We start from the raw sequence: 23021 nt of genomic DNA, 5'->3' as shown, positions 1-23021 counted from the left end.
GGGGCGGGGCTTCGCGGAAGGGGGCGGGGCTTTCGCGGACCCGGTCGACTTAGTTCGGGACGGTTGTGGAAAACTGGTGGTGGAAGTGGGCGTGTCAACTTGAGGAGGAATGTGCGCACTATGCGTGATGACGTAGGGGCGTTGATTGGGAGCGCGAACTGGAGCCCCTGCGTGCGCGGCGCCCCTCCTTCTGTCCAAATTGATCTCTTCCTTGAGCTTAAGGTGGGCAGGTTTGGGCTGTTCGGTGTGTCCCCTGCTTTCCGGCCAGGGCTGGCCTCGACCTGCTTCCCTTACTTAGTCTTGCGCGTCCCTCTAGCCTCCTCGCGGGGCTGCATCAGCACGAAGTGTGCAGCCCCTTGGGTAGAGACAGTTTCTGGTCCCTGTCCCCTCCTCTGTGGGAGGCGGCACCTGGCCTTGAGGCCGGCCTGCAGCGAGACCCCCCCCCCCCGCTGGGCGTGGCTGGCGGAGGAGTTGGGGGAGATTTGGGGGCGGGTTGAGCACAGTGGGTCCGCTAGAGGATCGAGTACTCTGGAGCAGGAATCCCGTAGATCCAGACGGTGCCGGAGGCCAGACGGGACCTCCAGGATGGGTTGCCCCAGCGCCCGAGTCAGAGGGCCACCAGCAGCCCTGAAGCGGCTCTAAGGGATAGCCGAGGCGAGGCTGCTGCTGGAATGATGCCCATGACCATATACTAATGCATCGCAATTACTGAGAGCTCTGGAGGCAGCAGGATCCAGCATCCACATTCCTCACCAGTAATCTCGAGACTTTAGGGCGGGATCTCAAAGGAGTCTAGGAGTCGATGTTTTTTAGGTTTAAATTTCCTTCTTACTGATCATAACTTTCTTTCACCTGGTGAGCAGTAAGCAATATGTCAGGTTGGGAGTCTTATTACAAAAACGAGGGCAATGAAGAAGAAGAACAAGAAGAGGGCCTTGAAGCAGGTGGTAAGTGTCTTTAACGTGTGTGCTTTAACGTTCTGTGTGTAAGAAAGACTTTCCCTGTCTCTGCTGTCTAATGGCTTACCCTTCTCTCCCCAGAGAATCTCCAGTGCTTTTCTCCCTTTGAACTTTGCAGAGCTACAAAGGCTCTTTTATCCAGGTCCTACTCTAGTCTATGGGACATTCCTGGCCTTAAACTTTTACTGGGTACCGGTAGATAGACATCTACTGAGCTCCAGTAAATGACCCTGAACATTGGTATCCTTTGTCACCTTAGGTGGCTCAGGTAAGACCCTTCCTCACCCAGAGAGTTGTTTTACTCATTGTAGGACCTCAGTATAAAAATGCCTTCACCCTACAGTAACTGCAGCAACCAAAGCAAAAACATGAGCAACACAGTTACAAGACTCATTCTCTCACCCTTGGCCTCGAAGTTTGGGGGTGTATGTTCAGGCAAGGTAGTAACACAAAGGATAAAGGAAGAGCAGAAAGGGGTACATGTAATCTACATACTGGTGAATTTAAGTCCTGGGTAAGAAAATTCTAAAGTGTTTTTACTAAAAGTGAGAAACATAGAAAATATATAACATATGGGGCGCCTGGGTGGCACAGCGGTTAAGCGTCTGCCTTCGGCTCAGGGTGTGATCTCAGCGTTATGGGATCGAGCCCCACATCAGGCTCCTCCGCTATGAGCCTGCTTCTTCCTCTCCCACTCCCCCTGCTTGTGTTCCCTCTCTCGCTGGCTGTCTCTATCTCTGTCAAATAAATAAATAAAATCTTTAAAAAAAAAAAGAAAATATATAACATAAAAGAGAAAATTTACTGTAATCTATATAATCCACCACCCTACACCATCCAAACACTACCACTGCCAGCATTTTGCATATTGCCTTCGCTGAAGGAAATTTCCTTCATCTTTTATTCTGATATTTCTTAACTCTGTATGTCTTTCTTTTTAAAATTTATTTATTTGAGAGAGACAGGGATAGCAAGAGAGAGCAGGAGCAGGGAGAAGAGGGAGAAGCCTGCTCCCCACTAAGCAGGGAGCCTGACGTGGGGCTGAATCCCAGGACCCTGGGATCATGACCTGAGCTGAAGGCAGATGCTTAACAGAATGAGCCACCCAGGCGCCCCACTTTGTATCTGATTTTTTATCATTAATCATAGTGAATATATATTTTTTCATTTTAATTTGCACCAGTCTTCTTCCAAAAAGAATTTTAAACATATATATATATATAATATGTATTTTTCATATTATATATATATAATTTTGTGTTCTGCCTTTTTTCCTTAATGTATTATGGATATATTTTCCCATGTAACTACATATATGTTGTCTTTATAACTCATTTTAAAGGTACTGTAGTTTAGTCTGCCTCCTGTTGGACATTTTAGTTATTTTCAATTTCTTACTTCAGTGAACAACGTTGTGAAAAATTTTGTGTAAGGGGTTTCCCATATCGTATGTTCTTTAGAGTAGAATTCTTTTAAGAGGTAGAATTCGCTGGGTCAAGATAGAATTTTTGTTTAGGACTCTTGACCCATAATTGCCATATTGTTTTACAGATGGATAATTATGTTTATTGTATTAGAAAGCAGCAGTGTGTCGGGGCGCCTGGGTGGCTCAGTTGTTGGGCGTCTGCCTTCAGCTTGGGGCGTGGTCCCAGGGTTCTGGGATCAAGCCCCACATCAGGCTCCTCCGCTGGGAGCCTGCTTCTTCCTCTCCCACTCCTCCTGCTTGTTGTGTTCCCTCTCTCGCTGGCTGTCTCTCTCTCTCTGTCAAATAAATAAATAAAATCTTTAAAAAAAAAAAAGCAGCAGTGTGAAAAAAACGGAGACAATGAGACATTTTATGTGTTTCTTTTTTTTTTAAAGATTTTATTTATTTGTTTGAGAGAGAACGTGAGAGAGGAGCAAGTGAGCTAGCGGGTGAGGATGAGCAGGGGGGAAGGGCAGAGGGAAGCCTGACTTCAGCAGGGAGCCTGACTGGGGCTTGATCCCAGGACCCTGAGCCCATGACCTGAGCCGAGGGCAGATGCTTAACTGAGCCACCCAGGAGCCCCCGTCTTATGTGTTTTTATAAAAAAGCGCAGCATGGGGCGCCTGGGTGGCTCAGTTGTTAAGCGTCTGCCTTCGGCTCAGGTCGTCATCCCAGGGTCCTGGGATCGAGCCCGCATCAGGCTTCCTGCTCAGCAGGAAGCCTGCTTCTCCCTCTCCCACTCCCCCTGCTGGTGTTCCCTCTCTCGCTGTGTCTCTCTCTGTCCAATAAATAAATAAAATCTTTGAAGAAACCAAAAACCAAAAACCAAAACAAAACGCAGCATCACCTATGATGCCAGAAAGGAAAAAAGCACACCTGAATCTGATGAAGCCTCTCTAGGTCTGCAGGAGGAAAGACAGAGGATTGTGTCAATCTGCACCGAAAGAATGCAGTCAGCAAAATCCAGAAGGTGGAAAACTGTACATAACACAACATTCTGGTTCTTCAACAAATAAGTTATAAGACACAAAGAGGGAGGGGGTATCTATAGATTAAGAGGTTTCAAAAACTTATTATTTTTTCTAAGCAAGCTCCATGCCTAGTGTGGAGCCCATCTTGGGGCTTGAACTCATGACCCTGAGACCAAGACCTGAGCTGAGATCAAGAGTCAGATGCTTAACTGACTGAGTCACCCAGGCACCCCCCCAAAAACATTTTTTTAAAGTCAAAACTAGTGTTTAGGAATGTTCACTTGTATGATAAAATTATAAAGGAAATAAGGAAATGATTTTATTAAAAGGATAGTGGTTGCTCTTGGGAGGAGGGTAGGCATCGTAATGGGCTTTTTTGTTTGTTTTATATGAGTAATAAATATGATAAGTATGAACACAAGGGCAAACATTTTCTTCTTTTTTCCCCCCATAGGAGAATATACATATTCAGGAAGAGATAGTTTGATTTTTTTGGTTGATGGTTCTAGGGCCATGTTTGAATCTCAGGGTGAAGTTGAACTGACTCCTTTTGACATGAGTATCCAGGTAAGATTACCTTCTATTTATTTTTAAAAAAGGAAAGAAGGAGAGAAAGAAAAAAGTATTAACACCACTCTAAAAATTATGGACTCTTTGAAAAATTTGTTTATGAATGATCAATGTTGGTTAGCCTCCCAGGATGACTACCTATACTCTGAGCTAAAAAAAAGGTAACAGTGCTGGAGAACAGGCCCATTTTATTCTGTATTTGAACTTCAGACCCTAGGAATGCATTGCTCCCACTTCCTGTGTTAGCCTGGGTAGTACCGAAGGGCTCCTCTTTCTGTAGAGATGTGCGTGTGAAGGAAGGAAGGAAGTTCCAGCAGTTACGGTGTCCAGATGAGTCCTCTTGTAATTGGTATTCGGAAGTTGAGTATTACCTGTGGTTGATAAAAGGTTACAACAAAAAGACAACCTAATTTAAAAATGGTCATAGGATTTGAATGTACATTTCTCTAGAGATCTACAGATGGCCAGAAAGCCCACAAAAAGACGCACAACATCTTTAGTCATTAGAGAAAAGCAAATCAAAACTACGGTGAGGTATCACAACCCACTAGCATGGATATATTTTAGAGGGGGAAAAAATAAAGATAATAAGAAGCGTTGGCAAGGATGCGGAGAAATTGGAAACCTACATTGCTGGTGGGAATGTGAGATGGATCAGCTCCTGTGGAAAACGGGGTAGTTCCTCAAAGAGTTCAACATAAAATTCCCATATGACCCAGCAATTCCTCTCCCAGCTAGATACCCAATAGAATCAAAACCAGGGACTCAAGTCCAGGTTCTGTCACTTACAAACTTTATGATGTCAGAAGAGTTGCCGAATCTTTTGGTATCTATTTCCTCGTCTGTATAATGGAGAGGATAATAGTACCTGCCACATCAAGGAGTAAATTTTTTTTTTGTTCTGTTGGTTTTTTTTTTTTTTTTAATATTTATTTATTTATTAGAGAGTGTGAGCAGGGGGAGGGGCAGAGAGGGGTAGAGAATCTCAAGCAGACCCCCACTGAGCGAGGAGCCCAATGTGGGATTTGATCTCATGACCCTGAGATCACAACCTGAGCCAAAATCAAGAGTCTGACGCTCAACCGACTGTGCCACCCAGGCGCCCCAAAGTTTTGTTTTTAAAATTGAGGTATGGTTTACATACCATAAAATGAACCATTTTGAAGTACACAATTCAAAGGTTTTAGTCATTCATAATGTTGTGTAACCACCGCCTCTGTCTCATTCCTGAACATTTTGAATGGACAAAGTGTTTATACCTAGAGTGGAATATTACTTAGCCATAAAAAGGAATGGCGTATTGATACCACAAGGTGAGTGAACCTTGAAAACATATTATTAAGTGGAAGAAGCCAGAGAAAAGGTCACATGTTGTATCATTGCATTTATGTGAAATAAAGAATACATAATCCATGGAGAATGTAGGTTGGTGGTTACCAGGAATGGGGATAGGGACAAAGGAATGCGGGGAGCAAATGCTTAATGGTAAGAGTGGTGTTTCGTTTTGGGGTGATGAAATCGTTTCAGAACTAGATGGTGGTGGTGGTTGCCCAGCATTATGAACGTCGTAAATACCGCTGAATTGTTCATTTTAAAATGGTTGATTTGGGGGTGCCTGGCTGGTTCAGTCAGTAGAGCATGAGACCCTTGATCTTGGGGTTGTGAGTTCAAGTCTCCCACTGGGTATGGAGCCTATTTAAAATGAAGTAAAAATGGTTAGTGTTGTGATGTGAATTCCACCTCCAGAAGATTACCATTTCTTTATAGAGAAGAATTATAAATTATAAAGACTTATCGTATATACTGTGCTTTATATTTTTAGAGTTTGGAACTAAACAGAAGCTTCTGATGTTCTAATTTGTATACAAACAGTTCTTGTAGTTGGCAAATCAGAATATCTTGCATCTAGCAAAAGAATGAATGAGAACAGTCCTTAACTTTAAAGCAGTGGTTTTCAAAATCACCTGTAGGGCTTGTTAGCACAGATGCAGAGCCTTAGCCCTGGGTCAGAATTTCTGGTTCTGTAGGTCTAGAGCTGGGACCAAGAATTTGTATTTCCAGCAAGTTCCCGGGCAATGCCGATGTCACTGGTTTGGAGATTGCTTTTTGAGGACCACTGCTTTAACCTTTTTAGGATTATGGCCCTCTTTGAGGATGTGGCAAAAGCTATGTACCCTGTCTTCAAAAAGATCCACTTCTACATATAATTTCAAAGGGTTCTTAGAATCCTCGATGCCTAAAGAAACCAGAGAAAATATAGTATTATGTAGCAAATAAGTGAGACATTCACAGATGAGTATAATGTATTTGATAAGCAATGAAAACATATTTTCTCAAAAAAAATTTTTTTTTTGATATTTTTAGTTCTTAGAACCTAGAAGAAGCCCTCGCCAAATATTTGTAAATGTTTATAGACTGCTCAAAGTAGATTAAAAGTTGTGGGGATGAAAGGTACAGCAGAAGGAATATAGTCAATGGTATGGTCGTAGCTTTATATGGTGACAGATGGGAGCTACACTGTGGTGAGCACAGCATAATGTATAGACTGTCAGGTCACTATGTCGTACACCTGACACTAAGGTAACGTTGTGTTACGGCTGTATTTCAATAGGAAAAAAAAAGAGTAGATTAAAATACTTGCAGAAATAACTACTTGCCATGCAGATTATTGTTAACGAGTTGACGTACTTTAAGTTCCGCATTTAAGGCGGGGAATTACTGTTGAGGGAGGCTGGGTGGAGTCTCAGACCCGACATGGTGGCCGGGTGGGAGGTGTCACCATGGTTGCTTTATTTCTCAGCTTTGCGGATTCAGAAACTGGATGTTGTCAGTGCCCCCCCAGAATGAAATAGGTCACAGGACTGAGCGGCTCTTTGAGACACTGATTTACCAGATGCTGACATTAGTTTAAATGGGTAGACAGGACTTTCTTGGAATACTGGCATCTTTAATTGTGTAATTAAGCAAACTTTATTCCAAAAGATGCTGTTAGAAAAAAAGAAAAGATGACGTTAGCAGTTATGGACTTATTGTGGGGTCACATCTACTTAGCGTTAGCTTAAACCTTTCACGTACATAATTATTTTACGTATGTACATTGTGTTTCTTGGTCTCAAGCTGCCTGAGGCAAGATCAAGTAGCCTGTCCAAACCCAGTCAATTAAGTAAATGACATCAGTGGACTCCCATCCAGGTGTTCTGTTTCCAATACGGGGCTGTTTTTCCCTCGTAGAGCCGAATTTCCTCCCTGACTCATCTGTGTTTTTAATTCTCTGATTTCTTATGGTAGGAACTACTTATACTTCTGTTATATACTTAACACACTCTGGTTTTTGTTATAGCATAAAATACATTTCCGGGGCGCCTGGGTGGCACAGCGGTTAAGCGTGATCCCAGCGTTATGGGATCGAGCCCCACATCAGGCTCCTCCGTTGTGAGCCTGCTTCTTCCTCTCCCACTCCCCCTGCTTGTGTTCCCTCTCTCGCTGGCTGTCTCTATCTCTGTCAAATAAATAAATAAAATCTTTAAAAAAAAAAAATACATTTCCGTCCCTCTCACTGATTCATGACTTTCCTGAAGGTAGGGGTTGTGCCTTAATGTAGTGCCATGTACAAATTCAGCAAATATATTAAGTACCTACTATGCGCCAGGCACGTATGGAGTTTAAATTTAATGGTAAGTTAAATATTAATTGAATTTTTATTTTGATTTTGTCAGTGTATCCAGAGTGTGTATACCAATAAGATCATAAGCAGTGATCAAGATCTCTTGGCAGTGGTGTTCTATGGTACTGAGAAGGATAAAAATTCAGTGAATTTCAAAAATATTTACGTCTTGCAGGAGTTGGATAATCCAGGTCAGTAGAGGTGTAAGATCAGCTTTTCCCTTACATTGGAAGGTCACTACCCTGAACAAAGAAGGATGTGGAGAAGAAAGTAGATGACATCTTGACTAAGAGTATGCTTTCTGCACCAGGGGCTTCTTCCTGGGATGTGGACTTTTTGGGTTAAACACTTCTGGGGTGAGAACGGGACCTCGGCTCTTCTGTTAGCCTTATAAAAGCGGCGCTGACTCTGTTCTGATTTTTCTGTCCATTTGACCCCCTGTCTCCAATCAGGTGCTAAACGAGTGCTTGAGCTTGACCAGTTTAAAGGGGAGCAGGGGAAAAAACATTTCCAAGGCCTGATTGGCCACGGAGCTGAGTACTCACTAAGTGAAGTGCTGTGGGTCTGTGCCAACCTCTTCAGCGACGTCCAGGTCAAGATGAGCCATAAGAGGATCATGCTGTTCACCAATGAAGACGACCCCCATGGCGACGACAGTGCCAAAGCCAGCCGGGCCAGGACCAAAGCGGGGGACCTCCGTGACACAGGTTGGCATTTTCCCTGTTCTTTTACACGGGCACTTAATCTTCCTGCTTCCTTGTAGTTGATGCCCAACGTTTGTTTTTCTCCACTGACTGTGAAATGAAAGAATAAAATGAAGCCAGGGGAGACACACCTGTGTAACATTCCTACTGAAAATGATGAGGCCATTCACTTTCTCTCTCTCTCTTTTTTTTAAAGATTTATTTGTTTCAGAGAGAGAGCGCGTGCTTGTGTGAGTGGTCGGGGCGCCAGGGGGGAGCGGAAGGAAAGAATCCCAAGCAGACTGTGCTGAGTGTGGAGCCTGACTCAGGGCTCGATCTCACGACCCTGAGATCATGACCCGAGCTGCAGTCGAGTCAAATGCTCAACCGACTGAGCCACCCAGGTGCCCCAAGGCACCTTTCTAAAGGGCTCTACTAGAGCGAGCTTCTCTAGACTTTTCATGCTACCGTGTGTGGTGGTGGTTTGAATAAGTTGTCAGGGCACCTGGCTCAGTCGGTAGAACATGTGACTTTTGATCTCGGGGTTGGGAGTTCGAGCCCCACATTGGGTGTGGAGCCTATTGAAAAATAAAATAAAAATATCAAATAAGTTGTCATTATAGCAACTGATTCCCTTAGTGATTCTATAAGTCCTGAAAGTGTTAATAATCCATCTAGTTCCTTGCATATTTGGACTTAACTGAAAAAAGTTCTCGCTTGCTGAAAATTGTTTTCCTTGCCCCAGGTATCTTCCTGGACTTGATGCACCTGAGGAAACGTGGGGGCTTTGACATATCCTTGTTTTACCGAGATATCATCAGCACAGCCGAGGATGAGGACCTAGGGGTTCACTTTGAGGAATCCAGCAAACTGGAAGACCTGTTGAGGAAGGTTCGCGCCAAGGAGACCAGGAAGCGTGTGCTCTGCAGGTGTGCTCTGAGCCCGGGCCAGCCGCCCGCAAGTGCCTACCTGATCGTAAGCACCGAGCGGCTTTGGCAGAGCTTCCCTGGCTGCTTCCCTCTGGGCGGTGCCTAACGGTGTGCCTCACGAAAAACTTGCCTTATTCAGCCTAGGATATTTGCATATTTGCTTCTCTTCCTCTGGCAAGAGCTGATAGGCTAGTTCTCCAGAGTAACACAGCTCTCCACTTCCTTGGGGTAAACAGTTGTGGCCTACTGTCGTCCTCAGACGCAGTCACTAGTGTGTCGTGGAGTTATTCTGATTTCTTATAAACTTGAGACCAACAGGAACCAGCTTGTTAAATTCCCTTCTCTTAGCTTTGCCCTTAGAGTCCCAAGGGCTCCCCTGTGTTGCTTTGTAAAGGTTCACATCAGGCTTTCATTTTAGACTAGGTTCCTCAACGTAAGGGAACATGACCATTGGTAATTTTTGAGCAGTTGTCAAGAGATTTCTGACAGTTCTACTAGAAAACCCATGAAATGACTTTAGGGAAACCACACACCAGCCTGTTGCTGCAGCTGTAGCTTGGCTGTTGGCTCTTCTTTCCCCTTTCGGAATGATTTCTTTTTCTTCACACAGACACCCTGGCATCTCTTCTCCCTTCCTGAAATGGTGGAGTATTAGGACTATTTGGAAATCTAGCACACATTTTGGTGGGGATGGCAGAGAGGGTAAAATAGTGGTTAAATGTAGGTCCTGGAGTCAGATTGGCTTGGATCGTAGTCCTGGTCCTTCTGCTGGGCAACCTGGGGCAAGTCATGTAACTTCTCTGGACCTCAGTAAGATGGGAGCAAAAATGGTCCCTCCTCACAGGACGGCCGTATCAGTTGAACGAAATAACCCAGGCATAGTGTATGGCAGATAGAAATTATTTACAAATGTTCGCCGTTAGTATCATTCTGTGGAAGAGTTGTCACAGGGTACGTGATAGGAGTAATAAATTGGAACTGTTTGAGAACTAATAATGCCTTAGGCCTAGAAAATGATTAATGTGCTCACTATAATCAAATAATGGAATTATTTTATTGCATGGTAATTCTGTGCCAAGCACTGTCCTAAGTTCTGACTTATCTCTCTCTCTCTTTTTTTTTAAGATTTTATTTATTTATTTGAGAGGGAGAGACAGCGCAAGAGAGAGAGAACACAAGCAGGGGGAAAGGCAGGCGGAGGCAGAGGGAGAAGCAGGCTCTCCGCTGAGCAAGGAGCTGGACGCAGGGCTGATTCCAGGACCCTGGGATCACGACCTGAGCTGAAGGCAGATGCTTAACCAACTGAGCCACCCAGGAGCCCTTTTATTTTTTTAAAGAGAGAAGGAGAACGTGTGTGCATGGTGGGGGAGGGGCAGAGGAAGAGAGAGAGAATTTTTTTTGTTTTGTTTTGTTTTGTTAGAGGGAGGGCGTTGGGTGGGGCATAGGGAGAGGCAGAGAAGCAGACTCCCCGCTGAGTGTGGAACCCAGTGCGGGGCTTGATCTCACATCCCCCTGGCCCTGAGATCATGACCTGAGCTGAAATCTAGAGTTGGATGCTTAACGACTGAGCCACCCAGGCACCCCCAAACCAATCATTATTATTTTTATTACAGTACACTCTTTATCATTATTTTATTATTAATATACTTTAACAGTATATTCTGAAACTAATTTTTGTGGTATAGACCCTGAGATAGCATTATAGCAAACTCTACTGTATTATTAAAACATGTTCTATTTATATTCGAGGAATTTGGATTATTGGAGAGAATAAAACAAGGCTTGGGTACCAGAAAAGGATTTTAGCTAGGAAAGCATAATCTTTCAGTCCATGGTTTTTTGTTTTCCTCTCCTCCAGGTTGAAGTTCAAGCTCAGCAAAGATATAGCGCTCACTGTCGGCATGTATAATATGGTCCAGAAGGCTTTCAAACCTCCTCCAGTGAGGCTTTATCGGGAAACCAATGAACCAGTGAAATCTAAGACCCGGACATTTAATGTAAATACGGGCAGTTTGCTTCTGCCTAGCGACACCAAGAGGTCTCAGGTAGGCCTGCCTTCTTGCTGAATTTTGTCCCATTGAAGAATTAACAGGGAGGAAGACACTGATTAGCCTAACCGGTTGAATATCTTTCTGTGTATATCTCTGTAGCTAAGCTATTAAAACACAAAGCCATTCCTCTTTGGAACACTGGCATCTAGATCTTTTGTTTTAAAGATTTTATTTATTTATTTGAGAGACAGAGAGTGAGAGAGAGAAAGCAGGAGCTAGGAGAGAGGCAGAGGGAGAGGGAGAAGCAGACTCCCCTCTGAGCAGGGAGCCCGACATGGGGCTCGATCCTAGGACTCTGAGATCATGACCTGAGTCGAAGGCAGACACAACCGACTGAGGCACCCAGGCACCCTGATCATTTTTTTTTTAAGATTTTATTTTTAAGTACTCTCTACAGGCAACTTAGGGCTTGAATTTACAACCCCGAGATTAAGAGTTGCATGCTTGGGGCGCCTGGGTGGCACAGCGGTTGAGCGTCTGCCTTCGGCTCAGGGCGTGATCTCGGCGTTCTGGGATCGAGCCCCACATCAGGCTCCTCCACTATGAGCCTGCTTCTTCCTCTCCCACTCCCCCTGCTTGTGTTCCCTCTCTCGCCGGCTGTCTCTATCTCTGTCGAATAAATAAATAAAATCCTTAAAAAAAAAAAAAAAGAGTTGCATGCTTGTCCCGCTGAGCCAGCCAGCCGCCCCAGCGTCCAGATCATCGACACTTTGACAGCTAGAAAGTTAGAACCAGTGTTTGAAAAAAAACGTCAGTGGAAACTTTAGCCCTTGACCACTGTGCATTCTGCTCTAACAGTCGAATTCCTTGCTTGGGTACGGTAGGAGAAAATGCTTTACAGTTAACTAAGGGAGATGAGCTAGGGAACGTGTGTTAGGTGTGAAGTGCACTTTTTTTTAGGGAGAAGTTTCTTTTTTTTCCCCCCCAAACCAGATTTTTTTCCTGTGCTTTGAAATGAAACACGTATGCCTTTCTTAATCTGAAGGACAGACTAAGAATGCAGAACATTATCTTTCTTCATTCTCTCACCTTTGTTCAATCTTTGTTCAATTTAGATTGGATATCTAAAATTAAGATCAAATGAGTCATCCTTTTTAATTAGGCAAAATGTGGGAGAGAATCTGAGATTTTTTGCAGAAGTTCAGGACCTAGAAGGCTCAACTAAGTGACTAAAATTAAATATTATTTTGATTCAACCCATGAGGTATTTTTTGGAGCACAGATCTCGAGCCGGAGTGTTTTGTCCTACTTTCTGAAGGAGAAGACAAGAAATCTCCTCTTCCATTTTGGAAGTAACTAGTTCTCCATGTTGGTTTATTCATAGGCAGTAGCTCTTGTGGGCATGGAGTTTCTTTCTTGATCCAGTGTGCCTACAAAAAAACTCGAGGGCTCTGTTCTGTTCATTAAACTCAAATTGGACTCCGTTGCTAAGTTCTGTTACCAGTCGTATATCGACGACTACAATGCAAAATGAAAGTTTGGAGGTAATACTTAATATGCGTGTTTGCTCAGACCTACACAGTACGTGACAGAGGTCCTCTCAGTAACTAGGCGTGGCTTGAGCTCCTTTGTGGGTCAGGGACGGTGCGGAGGGTTTGGTATATGTTAGCTGAGGGAAGGAATAAATGCCTAAAGAGCTTGGCCTTCAGCTCCAGAGAGGTGGTGGTTTAAAGCCCAATTCAGTTGTATAACCTGGAGCAAGTTACCAACCGTCGAGACTCGGCTCACTCATCTGTAAAACAGTTCTGAACCTCTGCTGCCTAGGCCGGACACTGCGTGTCGAAGTGGGTGACGAACGTAGGTGCCGGGCAGGCCCTCAGTAAATGTTCGCTCCCTGTGGTAGGGGGAAGATGCCCTTGGTGAGCCATCTTCCTGTTCCTTAGAAGGAAGCTGATTTTAACTTGCTAGTGTCGTGTGGCAATCATTTTGCATCTCCACGTAGCCTGTGTACGTGGCTCTCGTGTTCCCCTTCCTTTAGAACTATGGGAATCGTCAGATTGTACTAGAGAAAGAGGAGACAGAAGAGCTGAAACGCTTTGATGAACCAGGTTTGATTCTCATCGGTTTCAAGCCCTTGATAATGCTGAAGAAACACCATTACCTGAGGCCCTCCCTGTTCGTGTACCCCGAAGAGTCCCTGGTGAATGGTATGTCCTGTAGACCGAGGGTAAATGAGGAACAGAAGGCAGTTCTGCCTGGAAACGGGAAAGGATGTATTAAGGGGGTATTTTGGAAGTGTTTCATGCTCAGCTAAGTTTTGGAAATTTGGGACTAAAGAAAGTTAAAGAGATTTCTGTAGGACCTATAATACACTGATACACATTGTGAATATCCAGGAGGGGCTATGGAATTGGAATTTTTAAAACTTACTTCCAATGGAAGTCTTTCTTTGAGCCGTCAGAGAGTTAAAAAGAAAAAGAAAAAAACAACAAAACCCAGTTTTATTCCCTGGTGTTGGCAATTAAAGATGCTATGAACTAGGTCATTGTGTTTGTGCTGTCCAGACCTATATTCCTCCGTGCTGTAGCTGATGAACCCCTGGGTTTGACCTGGTTGGCTTTTATTAATAACTGCGGCTTATATCATCAGTCTAAAGATAGTAAAAGTGAACTAATGTTAATAATTCACACTCTGAAACAGAGTGTTTGAGGCATCTAATCTCTCCTTGCTTTCCTTTCTCTTCCTTTCTGCGCCTCTGCGCACTTTCCCTTCAGCTCCGGGCTCATCACACCTTTCCTGATGAAGTATCATAAGCCCTTTTAAGAAAATGGAAGAGAAATCATAGGCTTATAATATGGGCTAAGAGGGAAAAAAGGAGGAGATGCCTTTAGGATGCAGACCCCTGGGATGTTTCTTTTCCAGGGAGCTCAACCCTGTTCAGTGCTCTCCTCACAAAGTGTCTGGAGAAGGAGGTCATGGCAGTGTGCAGATACACCCCCCGTCAGAACATCCCTCCTTATTTTGTGGCCTTGTTGCCACAAGAAGAAGAGCTGGATGACCAGAAAATTCAGCTGACTCCCCCAGGTATGTGGAAAAGATATTTTCAGTGCTTCTGAACCTTGCTCAGACTTTGGAATCCCTCCATAGGATCCGAACTCTGAACCAGAGTCTCCAGGAATGGGGTCTGGGAAAGGTGTGTTTTTAGGGTTTCACAGGTGGATTTGATGCAGAGCCAGGTAAAGCTGACAAATACGGTTGTGCGGTGCTCAGCATGTACAACTGTACAAGGCAGCTCTGTAGCCACGATTGCGAATTGGCTGCATAGGGACTGTTTGCAGGTTGCTGACAAAGTTATGGCTCAATGCTGACACCTTTTTTTACTAAAAGCCATTGTTAGATACCTTTGCAATGTTTAATGTTTGGTTTGTCCTCTGCGTACACCAAGGCAGTGAGCTATAGTAGAAAGACCATGGGTTTTGAAGTCAGACTTGACTTATTCTTACGTGTGGAAAAGTTTACTTTCTTTTGTTTCAGGCCCATCTCTGCCACTTGGTACCTGGCCGACTTGGGCAAATAATTTAACCTTTCTATTTATATTCCTTATCTGCAAAGTTGAGAATTCTGGAACACCTTTCTCTTCAGGTTGTTTCCCATTTGAAACAAGTTAGTAAATGTATGAGTGCCTGGTACAAAGTAGTCAAGAGATGGTAGATAGTCTTCTTTGTTCTTTAGCTATTGCTAATAAAAATAAACTATAAAGCGACTCTTTGAAAATGTTATATTTGTGATCAGAACGCTGAGGAATAGCTTCGTATGTCACGAAGCCCTTGTCTCTCAGCTGCAGATGCCTCCCGTTACGCTCTGTGCTGCTGAGGCTTACACTCTGCAAACCCAGTTTCCTCCTTGGGCAGCTGGCTCTCTGTCAGGCTGTGTCAGTAGTGGGTGCTTGAGGGAGACCGCAGGGGAGAGGAGAGCAAAGGGACTTGCTCCTTCCTCTTGCTCAGTGCTGTTGTCTTTGCCAGCAAGGGCCCTTCACCTGGCAGCAGCCATTGGTTCCAGTCTAGATTTTCGAGTCTCTTAGAACCTGGAACAGGAGCAGCCTGATAACCCTTCCTCTTTCCTTTTAGCGTAGGGTGCGATTGGGGGAGCCAAGGGGAGAGGCGGAAGCTCAGAGGACGGCCTGATGGAGCTGGGACTCAGCCCCCCAGGGAGGGGGGCACTGCCCCGCTGGCTCTGGGTGTGTCAAGAAAGTCAGAGGCTGGAACCAACTGTTCCCAGTAGGTGAAGGGCCCTGGTGAAGAGCCATGGCTGGGGCAAGGCTGGCAGGGACAGGAGGGCACGCAAAGGAGTACTCCTGCCTCCCTCTCCACTCTGCAGGCTCCAGAGGGAGTCGGTCAGGCAGATGCTCGCAGGAATCCGCTGATAAAGGAGAAGCAGGGTTGGCAGGGTCCCAGTCCTAGCATCACAGGACCTGGAAGGGCCAATTTGGAGTTGAGAGACAAATGACGACTCGGTAACTGAAACCTTTGGTGAAGTCAAATCTCAGAAAACTTATCTCCCTTCTTCAGGCTTCCAGCTTGTCTTCTTACCCTACGCTGACGATAAACGGAGGGTGCCCTTTACTGAAAAAGTCTTGGCGAACCCAGAGCAGATAGACAAGATGAAGGCTATTGTTCAGAAGCTCCGATTCAACTACAGGTGAGTAGTGGGTCCATCTCTTCTGGAACTGTCCCCTGAGGTGAGAGGATTCTTTTACCCCCAGGCTGCTGCTGAGCATGGGGAGAAAGAGTGTTCAGGTTCTTTCTCTCCCCACATCCCACCTCCTCTCCTTCGTCTTGTTTCCATACTTCACGGCCTGCCTCCTCCACGTCTCTGCCCACTGCTTCTCATGACAGACAGATGGGCAGGTGGTGTTCGCTTTTAAATTAGCTTTTGGATTCCCAGTAAATTGAAAATTAGAGAAAAGTTGATTCAAGAGACGAGACTCCCTGCTGTTTGATGTGGGCTGTTTTCCTCAGCTGACCCCGGGCCTGTGTTGCCTCAGTCGGGTTTATTTAGTAATTTTATTCATTTATTTTTTTAAACGTTTCAGTGTTTTAATGGATTTATGCTATTATGATTGTTTTACTAGAAGTGACAGCTTCGAGAACCCAGTGCTGCAGCAACACTTCAGGAACCTGGAGGCGCTAGCTTTGGATCTCATGGAGCCCGAGCAAGCGGTGGACCTGACACGTAAGAAGGGCTGGGGCGGGGCTCCGTGGTTCCTCCCACGGGGGTTTTTCGTAAGGATCTCACTCTGGACCAGAAAGGTGGCTGCATTTCCTAGCACCCTCTAGAGATGTCATCTCCTAGTTCCAGCCATGTCTGAGAGATTTTCTAAACCAGCATAGACCGCTTGGAGCAGATTTGGCTGGTTCTGTCGGGAGAGGAGAGGAAAGTGCCAGGCTTCTGACACCTGCCTTTGAACGAGGCCACCTCATGACTTCATGTTGGTAAAAGTAAAAAAATAATCTAACATTTATTGAGGTGCTGCTGTTGGCCTTGTTTTCTAGAGAAGGGAGGGATGCGCTGAGGCACAGAGTGGGGAGCGGTGGATCTGGGTTTAGAATCCAGGGAGTCTGGCACGGAGCCCTTGCTCAGCTCCACGGTGCTTCCTGTGTCTCCCTCAGACTGTGTTGTGCTTGAGAGGATCCATCTCGTTACCCAGCATCAGGGAGATTGGCTTGGCCTCCTCGGTTGAGCTCTGAGCTCGCTGCCAGTGCCTTTCTTGATTGTGATTCTCTGGCGTATTTCATGAGAGCACATGCGCGGTTTAGTGATGTCAATAAATACCCAGCGGGAAACAGATGGGATTTAATGAAGGCTCTTGACAGGGGTTTGAAAAGATCCGAACAATTAGTGTGGCCTGCTTAGCTCCCAGTTATTAATGATCTCTTACGCTAGACCAAGCAGCCCAGCACGAGAGCTGTAAGAGCCAGTGCACCTGTGCTGCGGTGTGACTGTTAGCCGGGTCTGGCAGGAGGGCAAGGCTGGCGTGATGTGGCCCGTCTTTCTTGATGGCCTTCAGGCGAATTCCATAGCGTCCTCTTTGTTCCTTACCGTGGCCTCGGCCTCTTGCATCCTGGCTCCTGTTCTGTAATTTTACTGCAAGTCGTGTTTTCTCTTCCTGACTATTTTCAAAACACTTTTGGCTGCTCTGATGTTCCCTCTAACTTCTCAGCCCCTCCTGTCTCCCTTTCTTTTGGTTATCTTGTCTGCTCCCACAGCCTCCAGGGTCCCCTCATTTATGTGACTCCTGAGCCTGTGTCCCCAGCCCTGTCCTTCCTGCTTGGCTCTGGCCAGAACCGCGGCCGCCCTGCCCGGTGGCCATCTGCTTCGGGACCCGACTTTCCTACTGCTCAGACATCCGACAGCTTTGACTCTTTGCCCTTTTACGTTCTTCACTCACCTCTACTCCGATGTGTCTCTGCTTCCCTCTGACACAATGATAATGGCTTTCTCGAATTAAATCACTTACTGAGACCCACGATTGTTTTGTCCGTTTCTCCGTTTGGTTTTGGGATGCCATGCTGTCTTTGTTTTTCTCCTGGGCCCACGGCGACCCAGGACTCTGTTGCTGGGCCTGTTTCAGTTTTTTTCTCCTGCAAACATGGGAGCGCTCTAGGTGACCTTGGGCCCCATCTTTCTCTGTCACTTCACTTCTCCCTAGGGGGCCTCCACAAGCTATACCAGTGGTTCTGAGAGTGCTTCCCGGACCAGCAGCACTCGCATCGCCTGGGAACTTGTCAGAAATGCCAATTTTGAGCCCTTTCTCAAGCCGACTAATTCTGAAACTCAGGTTGGGACCCAGCTGTCTGTTTTACAACAAGCCTCCCTACCATTAGCACACTGGTTCTCAACTTTGGCTGTACAACAGAATCGTCTGGGGGGACTTGAAAAAAAAAAACCAAAACAACCTGGCTGTTTAGGCCTCACCCGCAAACCAATTAAATCAGAATCTCTGGGGGAAGGGTTTGGGCGTCAGTGTTTTTCAAAAGTCCGAGCTGGTTCCCAGGTTGAGAATCCGAGTTGTCTCGGACGCTCGTGTAGTCTGGAACATGGGGCTTCTGACTGGGCCGGAGCCCCGTTTGGCTGTGACATTGTGCCGGGAGCTCCCCTCAGTACTTTGCAAACGCGGCCACGTGAGCAGATGATGAGACCCATCTCCTCATGCCTGCCCTTGATGTGACACAGCTCACGTCACAGGCTCTACAACCTGGAGATCCTGGTAAAGTAACAAAAATACTCCTTCCCCCAGAGGTAGCTTTTTCCTATCGTATTGGTCTCGGGGAACGCTCCTGCCCTCCCGGTCAGCCACCGCCTCCCCGCGGCTGCCCCACCTCGCATTCCGTCTATATGTCCGTCAGTCCTGCCGCTTCTTGGGTTTATGAGCCCTTCTCCCCGCCTTCAGTTCGTACTCCACACACAGCTCCGGGGGATCTTTCTAAAATGCAGGTGGGATCGTGCGTGTCCCCCCCACCCCCAGCTCATAGTGCTTCAGAGTTTCCCCACTGTTCTCAGGATAATGTCTAAGTCCCGGGCGGGTGTTCAGGGCTTCCATGACCTCGCCGTGACTGCCTTCCAGCCTCCTTGCTGGCCCTACCCTGCTGACCTTCTACCGTCAAGCTGTATGTCACCTGCCCTTTCTTACCTGTGTGCCTTCTCCTGCTTGGAATAGTATCTGCCTGAGGAAGAACGCCCAGCTTCCCAGACCCGGCTGCGGAAAGTATTTCCTGACCCCTCCCTGTTCCAGCGTGCCTTGTTCAGTCCCTTCCTTCGTGCCCTTGCCACCTACTGCATTTATCTCTTCACCACCTCCTTGCCCTGATGAGACTGTAAGCCCGCTGGGGGCACGGGCTCTTGTTTGACACCCCGGAATCTAGCCCGGTTCATAACTCTGTCACTCCCAGCTCTTTGGCCTTGGGCAGGTCATTTAACCTCTTGGCTTCCCTCTGTAAAGCAGGGAGACCAATTTACCTACCCTCTAGAGGATTAAGTTAAAAAATAAGTTTAAAGCATTTAGAAGGGTGCCTGGCTGTAGTGAGTACTCATTAAATGCGATTGTTAGAAGGTTCTTGATCAATATTAGAGAGGCTTCATTGAATGCATTCACGGCCAGGCCAGTTGCCTCCTGGACCCTCCCCTGACTTCCCCCAACCCCAGCAGTTAGGTGCTTTCTCCTCTGGTCCCTGTAGACTTGGAACTGGACAGGAAGCCAGGGCTCCTGACTCACCTGGCCACTCTTCTTGTGTTTTGATTTTCTAGTGCCTAAAATTGAAGCAATAGATAAAAGACTGGGCTCCCTGGTGAATGAGTTTAAGGAGCTTGTCTACCCACCAGATTACAATCCTGAAGGAAAAGTTCCCAAGCGGAAACAAGGTGAGGAGCTGGGTTCTTTTTTAAAGTTGCCTTTATGGTCCTATCCCAGAGGATCATGTCCCTTCAGAAATTTCTCTACAAATCTACGTATTTCAGTTCAAATGGACTAGTATTCACGTTGTTTTCTAGTTTATTTTGTTACTTAGCTGCACATGTTGGAGAGTTCTGTCCATACAAAGCTACCATATTTAAAAAACAAGGCTGCAGAGTACTTCAGTGGACAGATGTACACAGTTTATTCAACCAGACCCTTCTTGATGCATACGCTGCAGTGAATGTGAACCACTGTTGCGCTCTTGAGTGAGCAGAGCCACTGTTTATCTAGGATGAATTCCTAGCAGTGGTATTGCTGGGTCAACGTGTCGACATTTAAAATTCTGATCAGAATTGCCAGTTGGCCTCTGAAAAAGTGATACAATTTATGCCCTATTCAAGAAAGGGTGGGTGTATTTCCCTACATTCTCAGCAGTACTGGACTTGATATACTATTTCTTTTTTCCACAAAGAATAATAGAAAACTATATCCTGTGTTCATTTGCAATTCTCCAGTTATGAATGAGATGTAGTTTTGTTTTGTTTTTTCATTTTAATTTTTAATTTTTTTTTAATTTTAAGTAAGCTCCATGCCCATTGTGGAGCTCAGTGTGGGGCTTGAACTCATGACCCTGAGATCAAGACCTGTGCTAAGATCAAGATTCGGACACTTAACTGACTGAGCCACCCAGGTGTCCCAAATGAGATGTAGTTTTGTTTTGTTTTGTTTTTTTAAGATCTTATTTATTTATTTGAGATATAACGAGAAAGCATGAGTGGGGGGGCGTGCAGAGTTAGAGGGAGAAGCAGGCTCCCCCACTGAGCAGGGAGCCTAAGGTCGGGCTTGATCCCAGGACCCTGAGATTACAACCTGAGCCAAAGGCAGACCCTTAGCCACCTGAGCCACCCAGGCGCCCCAAGATGTAGTTTTATTGAAGTTTTTTTTTTCTGTGAACTTCTAGAAAAAATAACTATTGTTTCTATTGGACTATCCTTTTTCTTTTCTTTTCTTTTCTTTTCTTTTCTTTTCTTTTCTTTTCTTTTCTTTTCTTTTTAAAGATTTTATTTATTTATTTGACAGAGATAGAGACAGCCAGCGAGAAAGGGAACACAGGTAGGGGGAGTGGGAGAGGAAGAAGCAGGCTCCCAGCAGAGGAGCCTGATGTGGGGCTCGATCCCATAACGCCGAGATCACGCCCTGAGCCGAAGGCAGACGCTTAACCGCTGTGCCACCCAGGCACCCCTGGACTACCCTTTTTCTTACTGCTAGACCCAAAGTACTCTTACCGTAATTCTCCCCTTTTTCAGGACAGCATGTTGTGAGTTCCTCAGCATGTGGGAATAGTTCTGGCTTAGGTTGTAATCTTTTTGGCTATTTTTGGTCTAGCAAAGCCAAATGTGGGCTTTGCTTGCCTGGCAGCCCTACAAGGAAGCAGAGCTATGAGAGCCTAGGTGGGTGGCCATGGAGCTTTCTCTCTTTTGCGTCAGAAGTGACTCCTGTAGAGCCCTGTGTGAGCTGCTGTCATAGCGACACCGTGCACACCTCAGTGGCTTACTTGTTTAGCCCCCTCCATCTGCACTTTCACGTCACCTAGTCTGGTGCTTTAGTACTTCACACAGCGCTCCGTAAGTGCTTTTTGAATGAAGGAAGGAAGGAATGACTTACCCAGAGTGAGCACCAATTTTGGGTAAACTGTGGCACTTACACTCCATTGAAGTCCCTTCTGGGTGTGGTACAGTTTTGACTTTATGCTTAAACGAAGCTGTCTTATCCAGACACCCTCCAGGGGCGACTTGGTGGCACAGTTGGCTAACGTCCAGCTCTTGGTTTCGACTCAGGTCCTGATGTCGGGGTCATGGGATCGAGCCCCATGTCGGGTTCAGCGCAGAGTCTGCTTAGGACTCACTGTCCCTGTCCCTCTGCCCCTCCCTGCCGTGTGCGGTCTCTCTCCCTCTCAAATAGATAAGTAAATCTTAAAAAAACCAAAACCCACCCTCCCATGGTGTTCTAGGTGAGTCCCACAGCCTTGTGGAAAATGGTGAACTGCAACCCAGATCATAGGAGGGCCCCTGTGCAAGGTAGCTAGGATGCCACTGGTAGCATTTCCAACACTCCCTCCTGACCTTTCCCCCCAGGTGATGAAGGTTCTGGAAGCAAAAGGCCCAAGATGGAGTTATCTGAAGAGGATCTGAGGGCCCACGTGAGCAAGGGCACGCTGGGGAAGCTCACTGTGCCCATGCTGAAGGAGGCCTGCAGGGTGTATGGGCTGAGGGGCGGGTTGAAGAAGCAGGAGCTGCTGGACGTGCTCACTAAGCACTTCCAGAACTGACCTGCCAGCCAGCCCCCCTTCTGCACTCTAGCCAGGCTGCCTGATTTTGTTCTCATCAAGTTAAAACATGTTTCTCCTGAGCTAGGAAGAGTCTGCTTGATACAAGCCAAGGACTTTACGTTTATGAGACGCTCTGTTGCTATGGAGACAGCCTAGCCCTCCCACTTTGCTGTGCTTTACTGTCTGAATAAAGAGCCCTAACTTTGTACTATATACTGTTCTTTAGTGTGAAACAGAAATATGTGTCTGCCTCACATCCAAAGATCACCTGCCATTGGCTATTAGCTTGATTTTCTCTCCCATTAGGAACACATCATCCTCAAAATGGAAACAAATATCAGTGAAGGCAGGGGAGAATGTGACAATTAAGGACAGGTGGGCATACTTCAGGAATGACAAGCCCTGGCAATGTTGACCCATCCTTTGGCTTTCCATCTGTTTTCCCTGTCATTGCATCTTAATATAGACCTAAAGATCAGATTTCCAGAAGCAACAAGAATGTAACATTTCTAATCCTGGTACCGTTTGCTTCATCAGCAAATAGCCCCCTTCATGCTGCGTTAATTTTTTTTTTTTAAAGATTTTATTTATTTATTTGACAGAGATAGAGACAGCCAGCCAGCGAAAGAGGGAACACAAGCAGGGGGAGTGGGAGAGGAAGAAGCAGGCTCATAGCGGAGGAGCCTGATGTGGGGCCCGATCCCATAACGCTGGGATCACGCCCTGAGCCGAAGGCAGACGGTTAACCGCTGTGCCACCCAGGCGCCCCAATGCTGCGTTCATTTTAATGTGACATTCAGGTATATGAAGATACGTACATTTTCTGTTGCCCTCAGAATTTGGGTTCTAGCATAAGTGAAATGAGTTATTCCTCCTGTTTTTCAGGAGAGCTGTAGTAAGGTGAGGAGAGGTCCTAGTATTTGGAAAGGGGGACGAGGAGCAGGGTAGGGTGTCTTTCTCTTCGTGTCCCCTGTCCCTCTCCCTGCAACGCCATCCCTCATCTGTGCT

General features: G+C 46.0%; 1 protein-coding gene across 2 annotated transcripts; it reads left to right on the top strand.

Moving 5' to 3' along the window:
- Positions 1-48: 48 nt before the first annotated feature.
- On the top strand, positions 49-22224 carry XRCC6 (X-ray repair cross complementing 6). 2 transcript variants are annotated; one of them, XM_026479538.4, is made up of 13 exons: positions 49-222; positions 864-947; positions 3850-3962; positions 7682-7820; positions 8082-8336; positions 9058-9241; positions 11100-11286; positions 13271-13439; positions 14155-14316; positions 15801-15930; positions 16364-16464; positions 19537-19650; positions 21820-22224. In XM_026479538.4, exons 2-13 carry the CDS (start codon positions 872-874, stop codon positions 22011-22013), a joined length of 1824 nt encoding a protein of 607 aa, XP_026335323.1. In that variant the 5' UTR covers positions 49-222; positions 864-871; the 3' UTR covers positions 22014-22224. The 2 variants fall into 2 exon arrangements, with proteins under 2 accessions (XP_026335323.1, XP_057172306.1); XM_057316323.1 differs by lacking the exon at positions 49-222 and having other exon boundaries at positions 236-947.
- The last annotated feature ends 797 nt before the right edge of the window (positions 22225-23021 follow it).

The sequence above is a fragment of the Ursus arctos genome, unplaced genomic scaffold (assembly GCF_023065955.2).
Source record: "Ursus arctos isolate Adak ecotype North America unplaced genomic scaffold, UrsArc2.0 scaffold_21, whole genome shotgun sequence".
NCBI classification, from domain to species: Eukaryota; Metazoa; Chordata; class Mammalia; order Carnivora; family Ursidae; genus Ursus; species Ursus arctos.
This window is presented reverse-complemented; position numbering and strand designations above follow the sequence as displayed.

What these genes read in the sequence shown, in the direction of transcription:
- XRCC6 (XM_026479538.4), top strand. Translation starts at nt 872, where the DNA reads ATGTCAGGTTGGGAGTCTTATTACAAAAACGAGGGCAATGAAGAAGAA. An exon ending in CTTTTGACATGAGTATCCAG is followed by an intron (nt 3,963 to 7,681) that starts GTAAGATTACCT and finishes TGATTTTGTCAG; the next exon opens with TGTATCCAGAGTGTGTATAC. An exon ending in AATTCAGCTGACTCCCCCAG is followed by an intron (nt 14,317 to 15,800) that starts GTATGTGGAAAA and finishes TCCCTTCTTCAG; the next exon opens with GCTTCCAGCTTGTCTTCTTA.